Raw genomic sequence first — 26,441 nt, 5'->3', positions numbered from 1 at the left:
TAATTAGGATTAGACCAAAGTGTTTGTTCAGATGCTTTGGATGTCGTTGCACGTGTTGCAAGATTTGTTTATTATCTGGATTCATTTTCTCCATAGAGCAATTCTCATTTTTATCGCCAATCAGGAGACTGTTAAATCATAATTATTTAGAAGCTACAAGTCAGTTTGATTTTAACTTTGTTTTTGAATGTGTTTAATTATGCCAAATTAAACTCAGTCGCTGATACCATGGAAACATGAACTGTGCCAAAAAAGGGCATCTGTGTACACCCACTATTCTGAATGACATAATCAAGTCCCCTACACTCTCAAACTACTTAGGCCTATAGTGTGTTGTAAGGGTGGCATTTTGTATAGGCCACCCTGGAAATCCTAACCAAAATATCCTAAAGTAAGATCTTCCCATTGGCTTTTATATTAGTGCAGGAAATAAGCTCTGTCACCAACACACATTTATGATTCTTACACCTTTTGTTCATCATGATAATCTTCACAAATAAAGACAACTGTAATTTTGAAACCTAAATACAGTCATCAGAAATAAAAAGCTAAATGCACACGCTCTAAACAATCTACTATGAGTCTCATGACTTTTTCACCATCATTAAGCTTCCATCAACTCTTTCAGTCTTTTTTATAATTATTTTGGAAAAAGTAATACTTTTTTAGTTACAATAGTGTGCAGCAAGAGTGCAATTATGAACACAATGAGTCTGTAAATGCAGACTAGTGAGTAGATAAGTTTGCCTATTTTGGTGTTGTGATGATTAATGTCCTTTTTAGCTACTTGATGGTAGCTGCCTATTTTAAGAAGAGGAAAAAGTTCACAAGAAGATATTTCTAATTTATGTTGTAGAATAAACTGTGAAAATAAACATATCTTGAGGTTGTGTTAACCACAGACCTTAACAGATATTTAACCAAAACCCTATTCATAAAACACATTGACTTAGAACTCCGGTTTTCCATGTTTCCAGGTTTTGGCCTACAAAAACACATCACTGCAACATACAAAAATATTCTCACAACAAATTAGCTTTATCTATTTTTCTTCTCAGAAGTAAAAAATAAAATATAAAAAAAATAAAACAATTTAGTCATTCCACGCATGTTTGCACTTATCAAAAACACTCAAGTATGCATTACATGACCAAATAAACCACATTCTCCAGCAGAAATTAATGTGTCTTAAGGCTGGAATTCACTACGTGATGTTTGCCTAGATTTTTGACCATATCTACAGTCTGGAGAAGTTGATGCGAGTTGACGGAAGGCAGACCCATTGTGTAAATTTGTGTTGACAGATTTGATAGAAAATCTTGTATAGTGTATGATGGTCACAGGCCCCATTTTTGTGTGTGTGTTTGTGTCAGACTATGATTCTATCCAGTCTGAGGATATCATACAAAATGGATATTTTGAGCCGTTTTTAGAACTTTTTGTTTTCATTTGTCAAGCATCTCCAACAGGCGCTCGTTTCAGCATTCCTGTTGTGATCAGACCAGCTTAGTGTGTAATTCTCAGTCATTTAGTGTATTATGGCCAGTTTTTTCCTTGTGTGACTACTTCCATTGTGACTAATGGCAAACAAAGTTACGGACCGCAGCTCTGATTGGTTATTTTTTACAGGGAGCGATGGAGTTTCTGCAAATGGCAATAGGACCACTGGGAGGAGCCAGAGGAGCTTGATTTTTTCACAGATTATCTGTCTCATATTCTACTGTCAGGACATAATGACAGGTTTAATAAATATGTAAAAAATATTTTTTTACAAAAGTTCCCTACTGCAGTTTTAAGTATCTTCGATGGAGTGTGAAGCCTCGAAGAAAAAAAAAATATATTTAACTTAATTTGTTTAATTAAATATATCCTGTTGATTAAACCTGTATCTCTCAAATATTTTAGAAGTAAGTCATACACCTTTGACTGTTTCTGAGCATCCTGACATTTTGGCTGATTTAAATCTAGCGGTTCTGTTGTGTTTGTGTCGCAAGTTCAGTAATGCAGGTAGTGATCGTTCTCTCCGGCCAATCAGTGATCAGCAGAGTTTACACGTCATGTTTTGTTAACAGTACGGTTCACTTGGAACCTCCATAGACAGTAAAAGAAATGGACACAGCGACCCCAATGGATTCAACGGAGACAAGTGAAGTCAATTAGAAGTACGCACTTCCTGGGGGTCAAGTGTACTGCACAGACTCAAACTGAGCTTGATGATGTAGATGTCACGTGAGCAGCCTGTAAATCTTCTAATCGCTGTACCAAGAGAAATCTGAATCACCCACCAAATTTTGCAGACGTTGTTGAATACTTTTGTCCCGTTGCTTTTCTGGAATCTCTATGGGCTTCTCCCTTGACTTCATGCCTCCACGTCCCCCCGATAGCCTCATAGACAGTAAAAGATTGCCTGCGAGCTTCTCCTCCAGTCCATTCGGTAATTTCTCTACTGTGCGACAGAGAGTCGCTGGTTATGATGCAATCGTTAGCCTATTTTTTACAAAAAACTGCTTCTACGGGACCATAACGTAAGATACAAGGTAATGGAGCCTTTTATACATTTTCGTGTTTCTTTAGAAATAATTAATGGACAAATGGAGTTTTTAAACGCCTCAGATGTAAAGTTATTCGCTGTCAAAGTGACGCCAAAATGAATGGGAGTCAATGGAATGCTAACAGCAGGTGGGGGTCCGCTAGCCAATGGCGGCACCCAGGGTACTTAAAAAAAATGTGATACCCTGCTCCCCTGGGAACCTCAACCGAGGTGGTACTTTAAAAAAGTACCAGGTACTGTACCCAGTGGAAAAATCCCCCAAAAGTGAACCGAACCATACCGTCCCGTCCCATGCAGTGGAAAAGCATCATTATAGTGTATGATGTCTAGTGTTTTCAAATCAGTTTTTTGTGTATTCCAGTCTACAAGTGCATTGAACAAATGTATATTGCATAATCCATTTTCATTTGATTACATCATTCACAATGGGATGGGTACTTCATTGGTCATAGTCTGATTTAAGATGCTTTTTGGTTCAAATCAAAGTTTTTAAGTAATTATTTAACACACAACTGCCTGCATGGTTCAGTGCCTAAAACTCTTTTTTTTGATGGAAACAAACCCTTTGGCAAAAATAAATGGGCAAAATAGTCGTAAAATCGAATGCCAGCATTTGTCTGTATTGCATTCTTCCATAATGTATTATTTTTGTTAAATTAATTAATTACTTTCTTACCATTAACATCTTATTCTGTTGGCACTAAATATTGTTTTGCACAGTTTGTCTTGTCTTTTGCAATACCATTTTGAATGCTTTCTTTCCCATTAAACAACAGAGAAACAGAGAGGAGGGGTTTGCAGTTCAGTCCTCGCATGAACTGGTAAACATACAAGAGGTTAGATGAGGATGCTTTGTTGTTATTCTCACAGATTCAGACATTTTGTTCTCTGAAATAACATAAAAGAGCTACACTGATTGTTGAAAATGCTCTGGGGTGTTATCTCATAGACACAGTACACGATCAACACCAACAGACAGCCTAATTATCTTCATGAAAACACAAGCTTTGAAAGATCTAGTGATCTGATTTAGTGATTATTTAAAAAAATACAATTCACACTTCCATAAAACTGAGTCTTTTTATACTTGTTTAAAAATAATTGATCTTCCCAAATATCTGCTCAGAAACATTTCCTGTTACTATATGTGAACTCATCTTTACATAATATGAGTTCATGCATAACCAGACCCTGAGCATTGACCTGGATCAATGAGGATCTTCACATACACGTGTTTGCCATGCCTCGAGTGTTCAGAGCACCTCTTTCACCACAGTGATAACCCTTCCCTTGTGTTTACCCGCTTTGTTTCAAGGGTAGACTGAGGTTAAACAGCTAAGTGTGTCAATGTGTTAAAGCCTGAGCCAGTCTGGATTAACTCAGGGCACCTGCTCCAGCTCAAACACACACACACACACACACACACACACACACACACACATAAACACGGAGGAATTTACAGAACATCCAGCTTCTGCTTATTTCAACGACTGTTCTTTTTGGAATTAAACAGTTTCAAAAACACCAAAATGTTTATGAATGAACAAGCACTTTGGGAGAGCTTTTGTACATTTCAAAATCAGACAAGGTCAAAACGTGATTATGTCATAGAGAGCAGGCACACGATTAAATATTTACACGTGAAGGTAATAAGGTGAAAGGTTATTTTAGGATTAACTTTTGTCATTCTACCACAGAGTAAGATAAGTGACCTTTCCCCCAGTTTTTCTGCCTGAAAAGGGCTGTTGTTAGTTGGACCAATGGCAATCAGTCATGCCCACAGCAAAACAAAGTTTATAATAATATCTGATCCATTAAGAGTAAAAAATGTGTGTTTTAATGATGAGCATTACTAGTGAAGGTTTATATGTGCTTAATCACAAAATGACTGAATAATGCTGCTAGTTAAAAAAATAAAATCTGGGGGAAAAAATGAAAATCTATGTTAATATTTGATCTAATGCATAAGATTCACACAATTAATTAGTATATAAGGTGCAAAAGTCAAGTTTAAATTTTTTATATAGTGCAAATATCATTTGCATTTTTGTTTAATTTTATATCCAAATGTATATAAAAAACTATAATTAAAGTAATATAACTTTATAGAGCTGTGTGATAACAGTTTACATTTTCACAGTTGGGATTTGCTATAACTGCTTTACGTGAGTGTATTGTATGTATGCAGGTTAAGTAGGATGTACTATATAAAATATGGTATATATATCCAGTAGTACTATATATGTAAAAAATGTTGTATATCGCTGGTTAAAAGCATTTTATCATTAAAGTGACTTCAATTTAAGTCATTTTCTCACCTGACACTATCTTGCGGTTTCAGAAAACTTGTAATAGAGTCATATGGAGCAAGCACTGCACTGTAATAATGTGTTTTTGTAGTATTTTGACAGACCCAAAAAATTATTCCCTTTCAGTGGCCTGGATATTAAGCTAAACATCTACTTTTGTGTTCAACAGAAAAAAAAAACAAGAAAAGCATAAAAGTTTTGGAAGACATAAGGATGAGAAAATAACAGGATTCTAATTTTAGGGTAAAATCCTTCAGCAACTCAGTTTGGATGGATGAATGGATGCATAAATTCATCTTTGTCACCAAATTTGTTGAGTTTGTATGGGGAAATCTCATGTTACCTTTCTGATACCCAAGAGGTCATATGGGGCTGTGATGAATCAAGTGCTAATCAGATTGTTGCAATAAACAGTTTGGAAGAACAAAAAATGAATCTCACGAGTGCATTGCCCAAATTAAAATATCTCAAGCACAAGTTACTATAAATTCTCATGTAAAAATCTCTCATCTGCCTCATGTAGTGTCAGTTTCTGCAGCAGATGGCCCAGAGCTGATCTGATCACTCTAATGCAGTGTAAAAACACTCGTGTGGCTTTCACAGATCAAGAGCAGGAGGTTACACACACTGCTTAGAAGACAAGGCCATGCTATAATCAGCGGGATTGTTTGTTTGTTTGTTTGAGCAAGATGAACATACTGCTGTTCCTCGTGGCATGCACCAAGCATGCATGCTGTCAGTTTTGCTTTCTCTCCAGTTTCTCAGTGCTATGAGAGCTGTTGTGCAAGCGCACACTGTCAGGTTCAATGAGATTTGCAAAAAAAAAAAACTCATTTAAAGGACAAAGCACAATACAGATTAATGTGAATTGCAGATACACTTTGCTACAGTGTGATAATTGGACCCACATTAATTCATTTAAAGGGACAGTTCACCCAAATTTTTGAATTTGAAACAGGCGGAGGGTGAGTAAATGATCACAGAAGTTTCATTTTTGTGTGAAATATCTCTTTATTGTTGAGTTATACCCTGTATCCAATTTTTTGGCATGTTTCAGTGTTGGTTGTTTAACGCAAAACAACTGGGTTTTAATGCAAATAGGCCTTTGGGAATTCATTTGGACTAATTTTACATACAGTAGGTAAATAGTCTACATGTAAGAAAACAAGCTTCATAGCATGAGTAACTGAACACTATAAATCACTCATATTTTACTGAGCCATTTATATACTTTTACGGATATATTAAAATGAATGATTGCATTACTTACTACATTAGGAGCTAAATTTCATAATTGTTTTCTTGCCCATTTATAAAGGCCTTAGAGTGTCTTTGTGTTTGAAATGTTTTATATTAATATATTTATTTATAAATACGCTTGCTTTGGCATTACTACTGCTTCTGTGATGGTTAACTTTCTGTGTGCTTTAGAAACCAGAAGTTGTAGATATAGAACAGATATAGAACCATGATTAAATTCCACAAAGGTAAAGTGATAGTATTAGATGGTACACATCCCATGATTCCCTCATCAGTGTTTTACCATTGCACAACCTTTAAGGCAATTTACACAGTTCTTGTCTTTACAGAGCAAACGGGTTTTTATCAAAGCAACATATAATCGGAGTGTTTTATAGCTTGCTGTGGCATTTACCTCAGTGCTGTCTTGAAAAAAGGCCAGTCGGTCCCGCGTCACCAGTCTAAATATAGTTCCTGTACATTTATTGAGGACAGACTTCGGTTTTCGGGACACACGAGGACAGTGGAGAGGGCGGGGGGAGATTGGGCAATATTACTTAATGCTTTCGAAAAGATTATTCTGACGAAAACTGTAACGAGGGAGAGATTAGAGAGAAGGGCAGGGTCCTGCGTGCGTAGGAGGGCGGTCCGTTCATCCACGCACACACGTGTGGTTCAGACGGGGTGATGGAGCGTCCTCGACTGAACCTGACGGAGCAAACACACAAATAGGGGTCGCGCGCGTCGCAGGCGCAACAGACACGGAACGACTGAACGGAGATAACAGTCCGTTTGACTTTAACCGGCGAAAAAAGAAACCGAGCACCGTTTGTTTTCCTCTGGGAAAGAACCGGACTGACCGAGGAAGGAAAGTCATTGAAAACGATTTGAACTCGAGACTTTCTGAACAGAATTACGCGACGATATATAATGGTAATAGTATGCTTTTTTGTAATTCTGTATTGAGTCTACATTCCACATGTATATTTGTGTAGCTTACAAAAGTATAGTATATATATCTGACAGGTGCAAGTTGCATAAAGCCTATCGTTTAAGTCTTTGTTTAATTTGGACAAATTATAGTCTAGAATTTGTATTACTGCTATCAATCTCTGTTGAAAAAAAAAAATTGAGGACATGTACCAAAAGTTGTATATCTGGTGCAAAGATGACTTTGACCATCTAAAAACCAAAACAGCCGCTAACTTTAAATTGTTAAAATAATTTATTCATAGCTTAGATAAAGAACAGATTCAAATTCCGATAATGGTTACATTATGCAAAAGTAGATATTTTTGTAATACAGTCGGGGTTTTTTCAAAAGGATTGTTTAACTGAAAAAAAATATTTAGGCTATTTATTTATTTAGTCAGATGCATTAATACAACTTTGTATTTAGGCGTGTTTTCATATTCAATCCACTGATGCTATGTAAAAAAAAATTTAATCGGTACTATCTAATGTAACAGAACCTGATGTGTTGAGTAAGGCAGGATCCCATGATGAAAGTGACTCACTGGGACAAGAAGAAGATCAGATTCAGTCTCGCGCGCGCTTTTCCGCAAAGAGGTCAACACTGGAAGTCTTAAAGAATGCATTCCTAGTTTACATGAAGTAGCTGTTTTCTTTTGTAAAATAAAAAACTAGTCTATGTGATGAAATTCGGGTGCTGTGTGTCTAACTCGTTACGTGAGAACGTTCATTTGTTGATGTCATTTTGCGTAAGGTGGCTATATAACTGTACGCTCGTTAGCCTCGTTATTATGCGGTGTCGCAAGAACGTACTGTGCTTTGCCACTGGGAGGTAATGAAGTTACATAACATTGTGTTGTAACTGATCTTACGTAACTGATTGGACGTCATTGTGCTCCTTCTGCCACCAGGTGGAGCCACTGCTGCCTGAGTAACAACAGATTCAACCATAACCAAACACACCTGAGACGAAGCAAAACTTTTAACATTGGAGAAGAAACCACCAACAACAACCTTAAGATGTTTGAAGAGTCATCTCAGGAGATGAGGGCCAGTAGCACAATGTCTTTCACCGATGAAGCTGTGTCCATCCTGACGTCAAGCAGTTTGCTTGCACGCTCGCTACTTGGCCGAACGTCGGCGCTTAAACGCAAAGACACGTGTTCAGACATCACCTCTGTGAGGCGTAAGCGGGAGTTTATTCCTTACGAGAAGAAGGATGAGGGCTACTGGGACAAGCGCAGGAAAAACAACGAAGCCGCAAAGCGCTCTCGTGAGAAACGGCGTGTAAATGACATGGTGCTGGAAAACCGCGTGCTAGCGCTGCTCGAGGAGAACGCCAGGTTACGAGCGGAAATGCTCGCATTGAAATTTCGCTTCGGCCTCATTAAAGATCCCTCGAATGCTTCCATACTTCCGCTCACAACAGGAACCTGCGTCCCACAACCTTCGGCGCCACATTACTACCTTCCACGTGGGGATGGCACTCACCAAGCTGGCCCAGTATTGTCAAATCAGTCCCAAAGCGGACCGCAATCTGGCCGAAGTATCAGAGATACGAGCATGTCAGAAGACTCCGGTTTCTCCACACCTGGGGGGTCCAGTGTTGGTAGTCCCGTCTTCTTTGAGGACAGGTTAAGTGACCATGGAAAGTTATCTCCACACCGAGCAGATGAACTGTGTTACGAGTCACATCACTCCTCAGCTGATGTTTTAACAACGGGACACCTCACCATGCCATCGAACCGGATGGAGTCAGTGGACAGTATGAAGAGTCTTCCGCACAAGCTGAGGTTTAAGTCTCCAGGCGGTGGCGAATGCGACAACCCTGGAGACCGACAAAGTCCTGTGCTGCCCACAGTGGGCCCTAGGGTTCACAACCTTTCGGGTTCAACTGAAGGAGCAGGTTACTGGACACCACCAGATGGAGAAGACACCCGAAAAGTCATGCCACTACAACAGCAGTACAGGAATTACAGCCACAATGTGAACCCAAGCGAATCTCAATACCAAGCCGAGAACAGCATGCTCAAGTCTCAGCTCAGCTCTCTCAGCGAGGAAGTGGCCCAGCTCAAAAAGCTCTTCTCCGAGCAGTTGCTCACCAAAACAACTTAAGACTTTGTAAAGAACCCACTTAAACACTGCAGATATTCACAGTCGAATTCATGAACGGCCATAGATTATGAGCGGAAAGGACGCAGCATGTGCATCACTACCTCTTCACACGCGGTCATAACCAAACAGAACTTGCATATCCACCTTATTTTGCAATGCGAAGTAAGCTATTTTCTGTGTACGTGCGAGACTTCTGGTTCATTAGCCAAAAAACTAGAAGAATAACAAAGTGCAGTAAACAGTAAAACTATTTGCGCCACAAACTAGTGTGTTTAAGATAATGATACTAACTAAAAATATAAAAAGAGTTGCCAGTTTGCAATATCAAGCAGCGTAATGGCCTGGAAACAAAGACTCCGGAAGCCTCAAGACATTCATGTTATAAAAAATGACCGTGCTCCACTCTTATGTTATAAATAAGGTGGATAATGACTCCCCCCCCCCCCCCCCCTTTCCTTCAATTGCATTCAGGAACATGCAAGAGCATTCCAGCGGCATTGGTACACGTCAGCTACAACGCCTCACCTCAATTCGTTCAGTTGCTTCAAACACTGTGATCTTGCTCCAAAAAACACCTCAGGCTCCAATAAAACAATGTCTGCGCTCACAGACCTATCTGTCACTGTAAATTTAAAAGAAAGCATAACATCCTCCGTTGTAACGTCACTCCTCTACTATGTGTCGACACTACTTAAACACTTGTCAGTGAGTGAGAGGAGGTGTGATGTGAGCCTGATAGTCTTTACACTGTAATATTCCTCCTGTGGTTTGACAGATTTATGAATGAAGTGTAAGTATAAATAGTTGTTTTTTTGCATCATATATCATGATTAAAGCAGATGACAAAACACCAGGAAAGGGGAAATAATTAAATTTGTATTATTGTCATGAACCAGTAGCAACACAGCACTGAATGACTGCATTTTTTTTGCATACATATTACTGCCGTCGTCCAGACCAGGATAATATCTAACTGACCTACACTGTTACTTGCATTTTTTGTGGGTAAAATTTCTGTTGTCTTGTGAGTTCTTGTGTATATGTACAGTAAATATACGACATGTTTATGTGAATAAATATTTGAACTGTTTGTTTGCCTTTTATTATTAAACTGAAGCTTAATTTGAACTGCTTATTTGCTACCAATCATTTAATACAAATGATATATAGCTAATAATATTTAGAGTGCGTTTAAATGTCTTGAGGTTTTGCACAGCGAAAGAGTGGTTTCATGTGTTTTTTTAAACAAATTCTCTTGCATCTGAGAACTATCTGTGAATTCTGAATTCCCAAAATAAGCCAGGACAATGTTTTGACATGTACACAAGTGCATTTCTCATGGACCGTCACCTCTGCTTAGTACATGAAGTTTGAACAGAAATATTCAAAGCCCAAATACCAACTCAGATGTTACGTTCCTAGGAAAGCAGGTTTGTAATTTAAAATGCAATGCTCTTAATTCAATCCTATTAAGTATGTGTTGTGGATTGTTACATATGTGTAAGGTATTTCTTGAAAGATTGTTGGTTAAAATAATATCTACAATATATTAAGCATTGGCAACAATTACAGAATTGATGTAGAAACAAAACTAAATTTCAGAGTTGCAAATAAATGGCAAAGTAAAGCCGAATTAAACATGAAAATTAAAAAAAATTGTTAATGCACTCCAATAATCTGTTTTTAATTTAAAACTTTGAAAAATAATTTCATTTTGAGTACGTCAGTATGTGTACAGTGTATTGTGAAGAATCCATTGCTCCCTTAAAAAGTTTAATAAATCTTATTTATATATTTGTCTCCAACTCCGCATGCTTTTTTTATGATTTTAATCCTTTGCAATTTGCAGCATATATTTTACAGGCCTAAAATCCACATTTGTTCTTGCAACACTAGCACAATCCACAAGAGGTCAGCAAATAATTGTATAGTTCCAATCAGAGTACACGCACTCGCACAGTCACGTGCACAGCATTAAATGACACAAAGAATTGCACGACCAAATCACCTGATTCAAGATCAAGTGACACCTTGACATTTCCCTGTACTTCCTTTAGACTAAAAATAAACAGCTGACACAAAATATACCTCGATCCCCTGAAAACTGAGCTCAGCTGAGACCTGTGGTGACGTCAGAGCATATAAATAGACGCACGGCTATTTAAGGAGCTGAACTCCAAAACAAGATAAAGCTTTTCTTAAACAAGCTCTGCAAGCTCTTTAACTTCCACACATTCATGAAACACGGTTCATTTCCGTCCGTGACATCCCTGTTGCACTAGTCCACTGACCCCTGACCGGCTGATCTTCATCACTCACGCATTCAGTGGAAGGCTTGGCCTGACGTAAGGCGGGTAGCGTGACGGTTGCCATGAAAACCTGTTCCAGCAAGTGATGATGCTAGGTTCGGTGGGATGGGTGAGGGGTAGAGGGAATAGAGGGAGGGCACAGCGGGCCACATCTAGGTTCAAGGTCATCTTCGCAAAACTATTGTGTCTGTGACTTCAGTCTGTAAGGACATTTACATGAGAAAACAAATGATTATCTTGCCAGTGCCTTTTTCCTATTTAGATCAGCACATGGGAGATTTTCAAGGGGTCATGTTTCACTGTAAAATAAAACGAAACAAAATAAATAGTTTTAAGTATTTAGTTAGTTAGTACCATCAATGTAATTTTGATTATCATAGGGCTTAATAATCATAATAATTATTATTATTACTGTTATTATAATTATTATATAATTATAATATTCTCATTACCATTATGTTAAAATATCTGTTAGGTACCATTTGCTAGATTGCCCTTTTTTCAATTGAATTTAAAAATATATTTTAAATAATATATATATGGTGATTAATATTACTGCAATACCATGCATGATATAGCAATAAAACAATACCATGCATGGTATTGCAGTAATATTAATCACCATTAAATATATATATATATATATATATATATATAAACGGTAAAATGCAAAAGTAAGATGTCAAGATGCATTACAGTAAATATGGGTAATAACTGAAGGTAAATGTACTTTATTGTCCGAAAAATATTTATGCAAAGTATCTTAATGCTCTAAATCTAAATGGATTTTATTTTCCTTTGTTTAGAAAAAATGGGGGTGAAATATGATTGAGACAGTCCTGTACAAATATCCTTAAATACTGTCACTGGAATTCACTCGGACATTAAAATAAATTAAATCAAGCATCATGTGTTTGCATGGAAACTGGAACAAGGCTTTCACGAGGTACTTGTTTTTGCTTGTATAGTATGTTTAGTAACCACTTAAGAAAATAATAATAATTTGAAAAATAATAATTAAAAACTGAGAAGGGGAGTGTTACGTGCGATTACCGAATACACCTTGATAGGCATATCATAATACACATGTAACCTCAGAATCTACTTGTTTTCACCATGTCAGCCTCATGAATATGAGCGTCCTTCATCTGAGAGATGGTCTGCACTGACTGATCCCTCTCTGTGATGCGCTCACGTCGCCCCAGGCTCTCGGATGAGGGCGGGACAGCGGGCGGGACGTAGGTGGGGGCAAAAGAGAGAAACAAAACGTGACGAGGCACCCGAAGCGTCCTGTTATGCAACTGCTGACCTACTAACATACATTTCTAAACAGAAGCAGCTAGAGGCAGGATACTGGAGCGCCTCGCCAACACAACACAAGGAGCCAGAGCAAAGACACACAGGCTGCGGAATCCATGCGCACTGGACACGGCGTGGAAGGAGTGTGTGTGTGTGTGGATCGCTTCAGTTATTATTCAAGCCACATAGGCTGATACAAAGAGACTGCAAATAGTCGTCGGGAGACTGAAGATATTTTAGATAAAAGCCACAAACGGTATGTTTGCTTAATTTCTTATTGATGCACGCTCAATACAACTGCATTGGTGATGATGTTTGTGTTTCTGTCGTGATCTTGCGGACATTTTTACGCGGTTATTAAATGAGGTGACTGCAATTAAACCAGGAATGATATCTGAATGCAACGGGTCCTATTTACCAACAGATAAGGGTTTGGTTTATTTTAGTGTGTTTACTCATGTTCATTAGTACAGAATTGGATGTTACTCAACGTGCATGTTCGCAATGTTAAGGCGAGGCCAGGACCCCTCGTGATTGTTGGCACTTGATGCCCGTAAAATATTTGTATGTGTCTATACAAATTAATTGACCATGCATAAAAGTTTTCTGTATGCATATCTTACGTAGCCTATTGTTTGTTTACATTTAGTAATGATATAATATTGCGCCATTTGAAGATCAGTCAGTACATTAAGAAACATGAACCTGGGTTACAGAAAGTCGGGTGTAGCACTTGTTACGATTTTGATGACAACACTAGCCAACATTATATCGATGGAAATGTCTTTATAGAAGGTTAATGCTTAATGTTTGCCAATGAGGTTTTAATATAAGTTTTCACAAAGTGTGAAATCCAATCGGGTTATGAAGTTAATGCGGCAGTTTGCGAGGAAAAATCCCGGACACACTTCTCGCCGTCACGTGTAACCGTGCTCGGTAAAGGTTAACGCGGGTGTTTACGTTTGAAGGCTCGGACCCGTTAACTCTTTCCTGGCAGGCTAGACTCTAACAAACCGACTGGAAATCAAATGCAACATTGTTGCATGTAAAATGCAATTGTCTAGCAACATGCAGTGCGTGCACAAATAAATGCTCGTTTACGTTATTGATATCCATCAATATTTTATCTTGGTACACAGTGTGCGTATTGTCCATTGGGATTTTATCTCAAATCTGGCTATTTTAAATTTGACTCGCGAACCTCAGATAATTGTGAATGCAGTGAATAAATAATTACAGTACATATCAGATACTGAATGAAACTAGTAGGCGATCGTTATTATTTAGCTCACTTTTATTTTGTATCCTAGTGATGTTGGTTGGTCAGATCCCATCAAATGCATGCGATCTGTGTATATAATGATTATCAATGAACTATGCATTGTTATTCTCCGGAACTTCCTGACTGATTGTAAACTGATTGATTGAGCTCATCTTTTATTACGTGTTTATACAGTACAATTCACAAGTGTTGTAATCACTGTGTTTTTAAGTTACAGTTTTATCCCCTCATGAGACACAATGTAGTGTGCTAAGAGTAGCCTAGTGCAAGTGTGTTTCAGATTATAACATTTTAGATTACAGATTTCAGGTTCAGCAAAGTGTATTATTAAGTAGTAAGCAAACATGCACTGTAGGATTCCACAGAAGAAAAACTCATGCATGATCAGGCTACAATTTGTGGATGTGAGAACTGCTTGACAACTTGCTGTTTACTTTTGACTTTATGCAATCTTTCTGTGTTAAGAGTTATGTAACAGTGATAAATGAGAAGTGGCAAATTAAATCTAAATAAATATGCGAGGTCTTTAAGACATCAGGGGGCATCAGACAGACCACTTTGTGTGCCAGTGCAGAATGTAGGTCATAAGCCTGAACAAAACACACCCTCTAGTCTACCAAAAAAGAACAAAGATTCTTCCAGTTTACAATGAAATCTTGCAAACTGGGACCTGATTCAGCAACAATGCTGAAAAAAAACTAAGAACAACATATTAGTAGTGCCAATTCTTTTTAATGTTAAATTGTGGAGATGAATCTTTGTTCATTTAAGTGCAATGTCATTATTAGTGTACAGTGTTGGTTGTGACTAAGTACTCTTTCAGCAGTAAACATTAATTAATTCAGTTAGTGGATTTTTAAAGATTTCTCATAGTGAAGAAGAAAGGGAGGAGGCACATAGTTGATGTGGCTAACAGGGAGAGGCGAATTACCATTTAGTTTTGTAGGGCAAGAGAGCACATGTGACTGGTGAAACACATGGACTTGGTCAAAGCATTTCTTTTTTTCAATAGAGGATGATATGAGTGTGTTTATAGAAAGTTGGCCTGAGACTCCTCCTGCTTGTCCAAGGCCTGCCTTCCTCCGACTGGAGGAGATAAACCCAGGCGTGGAATCCACAAGAGAAACAAAATGAGCTCCTAACCACGTGCCAAATATTACATTCTGCCCCAGGGTCAATTACATGGCCACAATGAAATCCAGCACCCCCCGCCTTCACCCATTATTTCCATTACCAAAACGGCTGTAAAGCAACACATGAAACATTTGAGCTGAATTATAGTTTCCAGGCCTCGCCCAAAACTATAGTGGGACAGACATGCTATTTCTTCCCCAATGACAGCTCACATGGACAAATATAACCCATATCCTATATATAGGGCAAGTGAAATTGGGCTTTATTGTCTCATGACAATTTTAAGCTTTGTTAATTGCAGGTCATCCAGTGAATCAGTTATTAGGAATAAATTCTTTAATCCATGTGCCACATGATAATCAATAAATAGCCGTTTTGAGTAACAGAGACACAGGTGTGTCATGTCAGATTCTTTAAGATGGTTTGGCTGTTGGTGTCTGGATGCTTAAGATTTTTTATAATTAGTTGCATTGCTGCTAATGCCAGGAGATAAATGCATTTTTAATGACTCATGGGTGTGGTTGACAAGCTAAATAACTCATCCACTAACAATTTTTATTAATAGCCTCTTCCCTTTCCTCCATTATAAAGGAAGAGATTAAATGAAAGAGATGCAGTATTTAAATATAAAATTCGAATTATTATATTTCGGTTTTTAAAACCATATTAAGTCGATAATAATGTCTGGCATTTGTGAATAATCTGCGGTGATTCATTGAGAAAATGAGTTTGGAGTCTGATTGATTCACTCCAACAATCCTGTGTTGAAATCAGTCTGATTCAGCAGATGGTCTGAATGAATCATTAGAAAGAATCGAGCAATTTGTTCACAAATTTGACAGTGAACACTATGCCAGTATGAAAACATTTGTTAAAATTTGATTCAGTCTTCTCAGATAATTGTGAAATTGGCGCTGATCCTTCATGTGGATTTGTTGTTGTTGTTGTTAGGGTGTCTTGGAAAACTCCTCTGTGTTTGTGTAGCTGGTGTTCAACAAATTGCAACCTCTTTTCCCTGCATTCTCTTTAGTCCGTTTATCCTCAATCTATCCCTCACCTATCTATTCTTAGCAAACACTTCAATTCCCTTGCCATTTCTGCCTCTACCTCTCTCTCTCTCTCTCTCTCTCTCTCTTTCTCGTGATGCCTGTTGCACTCCTGACCTATATTTGAGCACAAAGGGAAAAAAGTTTTTTTTTTCTTTCCTAGTGGCCCAGTTTCTAGGTCACTGGGTCATTCGGGGAGTCTCTTTTAGTTTCATGCCTCACTTAAATGACCGTTGATTCTCCCTGTTTACCCATTTAACATTATTTACATTTCATTAAAATTGTACTTTGGACTTATTCCATTCATTGCATCCACTAATTAATGGAGGAAAATGCCAGTTTTGGCCATATTAATTCCTAGGCATTACCAGACTAAAGCAGAAAGTGTTGATTGAAGCTATCAGAAGAGGCTTAAGCTCTCTATATTTATGTAACGTGCCTTAGATGTCTGGGATGAGAAGAACATAACCCATAGAAAGGGCAGCTAGATCATGGAATTACACAGCATTCATCTGCCTAATTTCTGATGCAGATGTCATACTTAATGCTACAGAGTCATGGGGCTGTTTTAGATACGCAAGTATAGTCTAACAGAGACTAACAGTATATAGGAATGCAAATATAGGAATGATTTTACTCTCAGTAGTGTGAACTAAACTTTGTGATAGTGCACTTTATATTCAATCTTGTATTGTTAGAGAACATATAAAATATTAGACAGTACCAAAGTAGATTTATGACTTTAATATTACTGGGATCCCATCTGTGTCTACCTACTAGCTTTTGGAATTGACTGAAAATATTAATCAGATATTTGAGATTTTAAGGGTTTTTTTGGGGGGGGGGGGGGGGGGTCTCTTCATTTTTTGTCTAAAGCATGCTTCTTTCAAAGTTCTTCTTGAAAGCCTTAGTGAATAGTCATTAAAAATGAAGTGTTAATGTTTTTTGTTTGGACTGTGCAGCCAAAGAGGAGATGTATGATTTGATGGTAATGTATCAAAAGCCTAAACCTCTTGCACTGGTTCCCTCAGACCAGATGATGTTATACAGGATAAGGTTTCAAAATGTTAAAACAAATCATGTGTTCATTGCTAATGTTTACCACATGAGTTGTCCTGTTTACAGAACAGTCTTGACTGAATTCTGTAGAAAGGTTGATGTTCCTTCTTTCAGAATGAGGAAACTCTGTTTTTAGGTCATTTCTGTTTCGATGTAGGACCCCTTACAAAGAAACTGTGCAGCTTGGGTAATCGCTGATAGCATTCTTAACCTCTGTCCCTTTGCATCATGAGAGTCTAATGTCTAGCAAGAGACTAAAGGTCAAGGGTCGCAGACAGACAAATCAATAGCAGGGTTAGCAGGTCAGACGGTGGTTGCCGGGCAACAGAAAACATTCTGTGGTTGTCATGGTCGAGTAGATGAAGCAAGGGGATATGACAAAGACACTGCTGAACATTCCACTTCTAAAACTTCTGATTGCCCAGCCACGCAGAGAAGCATGGAGAGTTTCATTAAAAATTAAAAAGCACAACAAATTAAAAGATTTCTTTGAAGTGCCTAGAGGCAAACTGTGTGTTGCTTTAGCTTTTGAGGATTAACAAATCTGTCTTTCTTTTCTCTTTTATGTTTCCAGCCTTTCATTGAACAGCCAGCTGGAGGCTTTGGGAGCAGCAGCACCCCTCCCCAAGTGGCTGACAAGCTGGGGCAGACCGAGTGACCTATATCCTCCAACACGCTCAAGGCACTGGGACACATCTCTGTCGGCTTGATAGAGCTGTTACATAAAGTAATAAAAGTGAAAACAAAGAAAAGGGGTCAGAATCCTTTATACAAATTTGGTCACATTTTCTGTACTTCAGGACTTTATTGCCCCTCTTTCGTTCCCCGGTTTGGCTTTGACGGACATTGTGCGCAAGACAGCCAGAAGAGTTTACATCTTGAGGAATTCTTCTGGTTTGTTAAAAGCAGGAGACTTATAAAGAGGTGCAACTGTTCTTGCTCTTCTTAACCAACCTGGACACTTGATCACTTGATATTTCCTTGAGCTTCACATCAACAAAATCAATGAGGTTCAGTTTTCCAGAAGCTAAAATATCTCATAAAGTCTTTGCTGATCCAGCTACTTAATTTTAGATTCTCCAGTCCACAGTTTTTGGGATATTATACAGGAATTCCCATAGCCATCATTACCCCATCCTTGTTTCTTCATTTATTTCCATTACCAGTGGTGAAGCCAAGGTCCCAAACTGGCTCCCATTGAGGAACAATGGAAAGCGTGAGCTTACAAATCTCCACAAATTCCAGTGCAAGCAAAACCTTGAAGAACACAGAAAGCATTCAGGACTACGGTGATCTTGTCCATTCACCTCAAAGCAACATTCGCCAGAGCCGCCTTGTCAAATCAAAGCCAAACATGAGTTGTCGACGCAAGCGTGAGTTCATCTCAGATGAGAAAAAGGATGCATGCTATTGGGAAAAGCGACGGAAGAACAACGAAGCAGCCAAGCGTTCCCGGGAGAAACGACGCTTTAATGATATGATCCTAGAGAACAGAGTTATGGCACTGAATGATGAGAATGTGCGCCTGAAAACTGAGCTTTTACAGCTTAAACTCAGATTTGGTCTGATAAGTACAGCCTCCTACATGGAAAAGAGTCAGCAGATCAGTGGAGCAGTCAATGGAACTTCTGGGGAAAACTCTTCATCTTCCTCTAGCACCAGTCTCTTCTACCCTAATGGTTACTCTCAGATGATGATAAACTCTGATTCTTCTGAAACGGAGCAGTCTGTTCGAGGGGAAGGGCATGTGAATTTGGCAAAGTACTCCCCACGGGGTTCCCTCTCTGATATGTCGGATGGCTCCTCTCGGGACAGCCCTGATCCATTTGTGTATGACATCAAGCAGGAAGGGATGGGTCTGGATATGGACATTGTCAATAGCACTGCCACACAATTCATGTTAAACATTCATTCTAGGTTGCCTGCAGTACTTCACCAGCACACTTTTGAGCCAGATTATACAGGAAATCAACAGAAGCAAAGACGCCGCGAGACCACTGCAAGTCCAGTCATCCCACAATCCGCTCAAAGAAGTGTGATCCTATTCCGTTCAAGCAGTGCCTCGTATCCTGTGGAAACTCAGGAAATTATTCCTAAAGAACAGCAGAACCTCAATCAACCTACAGAGGGACCAACTGGAAGTCCCAAAAGCTTGGCAGAGGTGTCTAAACGACTAGAGAGAAATACTTTGGACTCTCCTACTTATGAGCACCCAGATGGGGAAGCAGCCGAAAGGCAAGCGTACATTGCTCAACGACAGACCCCCAGGGTTGATTCTGCTGCCCCGGATCTTTTAATGAGGCCAGAGGAAGAAGATGAAACACAGATGTACCACTGTTGTAATGGCACCCTGGAGAATGACGATCCACCAGTGCTGACCTACGAAGGAAGCTTGAGACACGAAGAGTACTACGAGGCTAATTCAGGAAAGGACACTTCCTCAAGTGACGGGGATCCCCGCAGCTCTGATAAAGAGGGCTCCACCGATGATGAGTCTCCCTCTTCATCTTGCTCCGATACAGGCAGCTACCACCCTCACATATTCGTGACCCAGAGCTCTTTCTCACCAAGCCAATGCAAAGATGGACAAGCAGAAATCAAAGGCACTGCCCTACCCCACAAACTGAGACTCAAGCACAGAGCTCAAAGTGGCAGAGCATCAACTCAAGATTCGACAACAATGCCACCCGCTAACTTCCAGCCATTACCTCAGCATCCTTACCTGGCCTTGTCTCAACCTGGTGGCCTGGTGGCTGGAAGCATTGAATGTGGGAAGAAGGAATCCAGTATGCGCAACAGTTGCAACAAGAGACATGACTAAATGTAAAACTGTGGGACTCACTTGGGTCTTGATATAAAGCCCCGAGAGACTTTTTATAAACCCATCTTGAGGTCCTACCTGATCTTTTACCCCATTCCCCAAGGTATAAGGGAAGAGGATATTATCAGGACTGCTGCATTGTACCATAATGTATATACTTTTCTTGAGTTGGTTTTGTTTCTTTGTGTAACCTCCTCTTAAGGTTACAGCAGCACTTTTATAACAGAATGAAATGGATGACGTGCTGTTGATCACATTTACCCATAGTTCCCATGCTGCAACAAGATGTCAAAATGTACATTCAATTCGAAAGCAATATCTACCATATGTGATGCATGGTAGTGGATTCATATTTGTAAACAGGCAACTTCAAGTGCACCTTTTTTAGTTTTTGGCCACACTTGGCGTCACATTTAAACATACCAAATACCAGAAGATTCAGGGAATATTTCCCTTGACCAAAGAAACATGGCTTAAGTTCATACCTCTCTCTGCTCCCTACCTCTATCTGTTTTTCTAACTAGTGCTCCCCATCACTTTTCCCACATTAAACAGCCTAGCTACCACTCCTTGATCAGGCACTTGGTTTGTATGTATAAAATGTGATATAAATATCATATAAGAATATATTTTAAGAAGAAAGTTTACATAAAAAATAGGGAGTTATGTGAATAATGATTTGGTCCTTGTCAAAAAATAATGTACAGTATCATTGTGTTTGTTACTCACTTTTTTTAAACTTTAATTTGCAATTCAATATTTTTTTAAAAACTGTCCTTTTATAGGAAAATTTCTAAATGCCCCAAAGCCTTTACAGATACATTAGCGGGTTGATGTAAGCTTCATGTCATAGATATTAAAATGTGTTTTCATTGCAGTTATAGTTCATTGCCTGGTCTTGAAACACTACTTGGCGTTTAGCGTAAAATGTCTTTTCCAGATAAAGTTTAAAATGTTAAACCTACCCTTAAAGTGCATATCTTGATTCCCTTTTATGTAGCTTTCATGTTTATAGTTTTCATTATACACCAACTGATGTAAAAACATTGATTTTCTTAATAGCCTGTTACAGAAAGAACAGGAAAAATTAATTTAATTTTTATTTTATTTTATTTTTTACTTTTCAAAGCATGCTTGTAAATGTTTCAGGTGTAGCTTAATGTAGTCACAACCTCCCTTTTGTATTTTTTTTTAAATAAGTCTACATGTCACGTTAACTTATGGCACTTGTGTATAAATGTAAAATATTTTTATTCTCAACACTGTATTGTAAACTGTTTTGGGGTCCAAGTGTTGTCCTGTTTATCACTAGCTGCATCTTTAATTCCAGTTTACTGTGATTTCGTATTTGGTCACCACAATGTCACCGATCTCCTTTCGTCCTTTCAGTGTGTTTTAAACTGAGTGATGTTTGATGTTTTTATTTTCTTTTGGTTTTATCAAAACAAAAGTGAAAAAAAATGGTGTTATTGAGTAGACCGTGGCACTGTTGTTCTGTTGCTCTGTTTTGAAATAACTGCATATTGTAAAGAAAAAAAAAACACTAATATTCAGTGCTAGGGTTGGGTGCATTTCAAAAATTCAACAAAAAAATTAAAAAGATTGTTGCATTATTCATGCATTTGTTTTTAATTCGTTTTTAATAATTCATCCACCTACATAATTATATACCGCAGTTATGTAATTCGATTTCACACCATGCAATTATAGCCTTATTGAATCAAATTTATTGACATCAGATTACATAATTGTGAACCTTTCAGTTTGTTTGAAGAAGTTTTGATGGATGTCTAAAAAGAATTTCACTCAAGCTAAAGAGATTAGTGAACACAGGCAAGAATAAACAGCCTGTATCGTGTGTTTTAATCTGGTTTAACATTGCGAAAGGGAAGAAGTGTTGAATATCTTGAGATCCTGACACACTGACACACATCAGTCTAGCTTTACCACAGGCTTACTCTTGTTACGTAACAGCGACCTAGTTACTCAGTGTACTGCTTAAACCAGTGTTCAACGAACTGATATGAACACATGACACATTGACAGTCACTCATAATGTAACATGATATTTGGAACACAGTGTACATATCTGAGAATCGTGCTGCATAAACAAACACAAACTAGTCAAACAGGATACAATCTGTTTCTTTCTCTTTGTGATTGTATCTACCAGTAGAGAATACAAATTAAACCATTATTTATATAGTTCCTTCATTGTTCTCATGCTGTAGACATGCATGTACGGAACAGCGTGTCCTGCTGATGAGGACATGCACAGGTCAGCAGATCTTTCAGGTGTTTTCAGTTTTAATGCCACACAAGTAGGCCAAAACCAAATCCATGGTGAATTTAAAGTCTAGACATACCAAGAACAAAATACCCCCACTTTTTTCAGATCTCTTCCACACTCCAATAAGGATATATATATATATATATTAACATCCTCATTCTTGAGACCTGCTTTAGTTTAGCTGAATGAAACGAACATACAATGCCTGAAATATCAAATCGAACCAGTCTTGTCAACTTGTGTCCTTTGAATAAAACCAAAGCCCTTGTTCTGATTACATTTCAAGAAGGAGGATGTTACACAATCTGTGTGTGAGGACACAGAAGCACTCAGACAGGTCCCAAACACAGAGCTGACATAACATAAGAGTCTATTCAATATGAGTCTGGTGGAGAGAGAGAAAACCAAATGAGGGGATTTAGATCTCACCCGAGACACCATACCGTCTGATCGGAAACACCCTGACCGGGTCAACACTACAAACAGACGATGTGACACAACAGAACTAGTGCTCTCTGATTATAATGAGGCCTAACTGAGGTCTGTCTATAGCAGAGCTATACAATGCATAATCTATAGGCAACTAGAATAGCAAGGCTAAGGATGTATATTTTATATAATGTATATTGATATTATACAGTGATTTTATTTGGGGGGGGGGGTCATTGGTATTTACCATCTGTAATGAGACACTGAGAATTATTTCAAGCATGATTGTCATTAAATATATTTTTATGAAGATATATATATATATATTTACACATACACTAAAGGTTCAAAAGTCCAGGGTCAGTAAGGTTTTTTAGCAATATTGTGAAATATTAGTACTATTTAAAATAACTCCTTTATATTTGAATATTTTTTAAAGTGTAATTTATTCATGTGATGTAAAGCTGAATTTTCAGTCTTTAGAAATCATTTTTATATGCTGATTTACTGCTCAAGAAACATTTCTGATTATTATTTACATAGAAAACAGTTGTGATGTTCAATATGTTTTTTTTTTTTTCAGGGTTCTTTGATGAATAAAATGGCCAACATGGCCAAAAGTATATTATTAATATATATGTTAATATATTAAAGTGCAAAATATATTGAATATATAAATAAATAATTAATCTATTTATAAACATATATAATTATATGTTTAGTTGCATTTCAGATTGGATTAGATTCTTCATATAAAGGTATAAACAAATATATTTGTTACAAAATTTATCATTTATATGAAAACCAATCTCCCAAATTGTAAACTATTTTCAAACAGAGACATTTTCTAATTATTTTTCATAAAAGCCTATATTGCAGAGAATCATGCAGAGAATCATGTTGATAAATATTAATAAATATCGTTGTTAAATATTAACCCAACTAGTTAATATGGGCAATGAAAGAAATACATGCCACTAAAGTGAGCCTGGGAGCTTTGAAACACAATTGCAATGGCTGCCGCAGAGCTGAGAGGTAAAGCTAATGATCCCCAAACAACAGCAGTGGCAACAGTAGCTCAGTCCTATGTATTCAGCTTCCCATTTGTCCCCTTTTTTGTGACTGGAGCGCATAAAATCTTGCATAAACAGGTCAGTTGAAAAGTAGGTCAGAGCTGAAGAGAGGGATGAGAGAGAGAGATGGTGATGGACACAGAAGTGCAAGTATTGGGAGAAAAACAGAAAAGAGAGAGCGAGTGGCCTGTCCTGTAAAGGAAAGCTCAGGGAAAACAGGCTTCTCAGGTTACCTGGTTTATTTCGAACTGCCAAGAGTGCTGGGTCAACAGATCAGGCCACTGCTGCATGTGTGTGTGCCATTGCACAAAGGAAATATTGTGTGTTTGGATTTTGGCCCATTGTGAGCTTTCCTTCACATGGACAGGTCTGCAGAAACACCATCTGCCCTCGGCAATCAGTCAATAAAAGGCAGCATTAAAATAAAACAACAGTTAACTACTTTAGTTAACATGAACTAAGAATGAACATGTCCATGTTAATTTCATCCTTTATTAATGCATTATTAAAATAAAACTTGTGCTTGTTAACATAAGTTAATGCACTGTGAATTAACATGGACAAATAAATAAATCTATTTTTTTCAAAGATTAAATACTGTAATAAATGTACTGTTCATGGTTCATTCATGTTAGTTACTTAATTAACTAACATTAACTAATGGAATCTTATTGTAAAATATTACAATGTTTTTAAAATGGTTTTAAATTATTAATGGTAGTAGCATACTTATTGTCAAAGAGAAATTAGTCTGCTGATTCTGTCATTTTCAAAATCATAAAATAATCACATTTATGTGCTGTAGATCTAGACTAAACTAATCAGCTGCATTTGTATGCAACTCTACACTGTTGTAACAAATTATTGTAGCTTGATATACTATGCTATTTCATTCTGTCTAGTTCAAAATGTAACTTTTAATTCAACATGTTCAGTGCAATCAATTACTTAGAGAAAATGTTTCACGCAGATATTAGTGAATTCCACAAATAATTACAAATAATATGGCAAGAAAGTACAGTGTACTTGCCATTTCTTTAGAATATTTTTTTTTCACTATCAGAAAATAGTTTAAGTAAATCCTCAGCAAATTAGTTTTTCAGTGTACACCAAACAATGCACATAAATGATAATTGGAATATACAGTTATATTTAGTTTATATATATAGCTTAATATTTATATCAAGTCACTCTGGATAAAAGCATCTGCCAAATGAATACATGTAAATGCAATGTACATGTAAATATTTATTAAAACATCAGACTTAAATGTTTGCCTATGTGTTTGCACAATGCATGTTAACATAATTCCACTCTCTCCATCTATTTACATATAAATGTTGTTAGTTACTTTTTTTTTTTATTGTTTGCTTTAAAAATTCACATTTAATGTGTTACTTGCTGTCACTATTATTTTGTGACATTTACAAGCAACTTTTGAGTGTATTTATATATATATATACAAAAATGACAAAAATGTAGTAATGTAACTTTAACAAAAAGCAGAAAACAAAAGTGTTTCAGCTGCTGCAGTGTTTTCTCCACCCACACACACACCCACCCACACACACACCCACCCACACACACACACACACACACACACACACACGCACGCACACACACACGTCATGAACATGCACGACTCACCTGTTTGACGTGTTTACTCCACAAACCATGACCATAATCATATTTTACAATTCCTATTACTAACAATTGGCAACCATTATTCATTTATGTTTAATCATTAATGCAGGATATGCCACAAATGTCACAGTGTCACAAAACCCAAGGTCAAGGGCTGTTTGGTTTTCATGGCTAAGATACATTTCAATATTTTACAATATATTAATGTACCATGCGGCTATGGTATATAAAAAATACTGTATATAGGCATGTGCACATATATACAGTATTCACAGTATATAACAAAATATATTTAACTGTCTACATACATTACACATATATAACATCTCAATATTATGCATTGCATTTCTGAATATAAAATTAAATTACATGTATATTATATAAGTAGATATGTTGTCATTTTTCAGCATTATTCAATATATTGTTACATAAAAACATATATATTAAATAATTTAACATATTGATTGTTTATATATAAGATAATATATTTTCTTTGTCCGGTACTTTTTGCAAAGCTCTTAAAGCATGAAACATATTTTCTCTGACATAAAACATTTGCACATTATTTTGTTTTATAACAGGGGAAATATGTACTGTATGTTGCAGATGGATTTATTTAATATGAATTATAGAAAAAATAATAAACTGGTTAAGCTGGTTAATCTGATCCTTTCCTAGGTTTGCCATATTAAATACAGATATTTCACTGTCAGTTTCCAAACACTATGCACTTCAAAATAAAAATAAGTTTCTGCCTGGAAACTGGGCTATAAATACTAATAACAGAGATCGAGAGAGAGGAGTTTAATATGAGAAAGGAAATGGTTTTATGTGTTTGGACATAATTCAAAACAAAAACATGGATTTTA

General features: G+C 37.3%; 2 protein-coding genes across 2 annotated transcripts; both read left to right on the top strand.

Moving 5' to 3' along the window:
* The first annotated feature begins 6,758 nt into the window (after positions 1–6,758).
* On the top strand, positions 6,759–10,276 carry LOC127954580 (uncharacterized). The gene is made up of 2 exons (XM_052553393.1): positions 6,759–7,032; positions 7,983–10,276. Exon 2 carries the CDS (start codon positions 8,092–8,094, stop codon positions 9,184–9,186), a length of 1,095 nt encoding a protein of 364 aa, XP_052409353.1. The 5' UTR covers positions 6,759–7,032; positions 7,983–8,091; the 3' UTR covers positions 9,187–10,276.
* A 2,468-nt stretch (positions 10,277–12,744) lies between these two features.
* LOC127954564 (uncharacterized) lies at positions 12,745–21,749 on the top strand. Its single transcript, XM_052553392.1, has 2 exons — positions 12,745–13,050; positions 17,890–21,749. The coding sequence occupies exon 2, from the start codon at positions 18,523–18,525 to the stop codon at positions 20,134–20,136; it is 1,614 nt and encodes a 537-aa protein (XP_052409352.1). The 5' UTR covers positions 12,745–13,050; positions 17,890–18,522; the 3' UTR covers positions 20,137–21,749.
* The last annotated feature ends 4,692 nt before the right edge of the window (positions 21,750–26,441 follow it).

The sequence above is a fragment of the Carassius gibelio genome, chromosome A3 (assembly GCF_023724105.1).
Source record: "Carassius gibelio isolate Cgi1373 ecotype wild population from Czech Republic chromosome A3, carGib1.2-hapl.c, whole genome shotgun sequence".
In the NCBI taxonomy this organism is placed as follows: Eukaryota; Metazoa; Chordata; class Actinopteri; order Cypriniformes; family Cyprinidae; genus Carassius; species Carassius gibelio.
The sequence above is the reverse complement of the archived record's forward strand: the minus strand, read 5'-3'. Positions and strand labels throughout refer to the sequence as shown.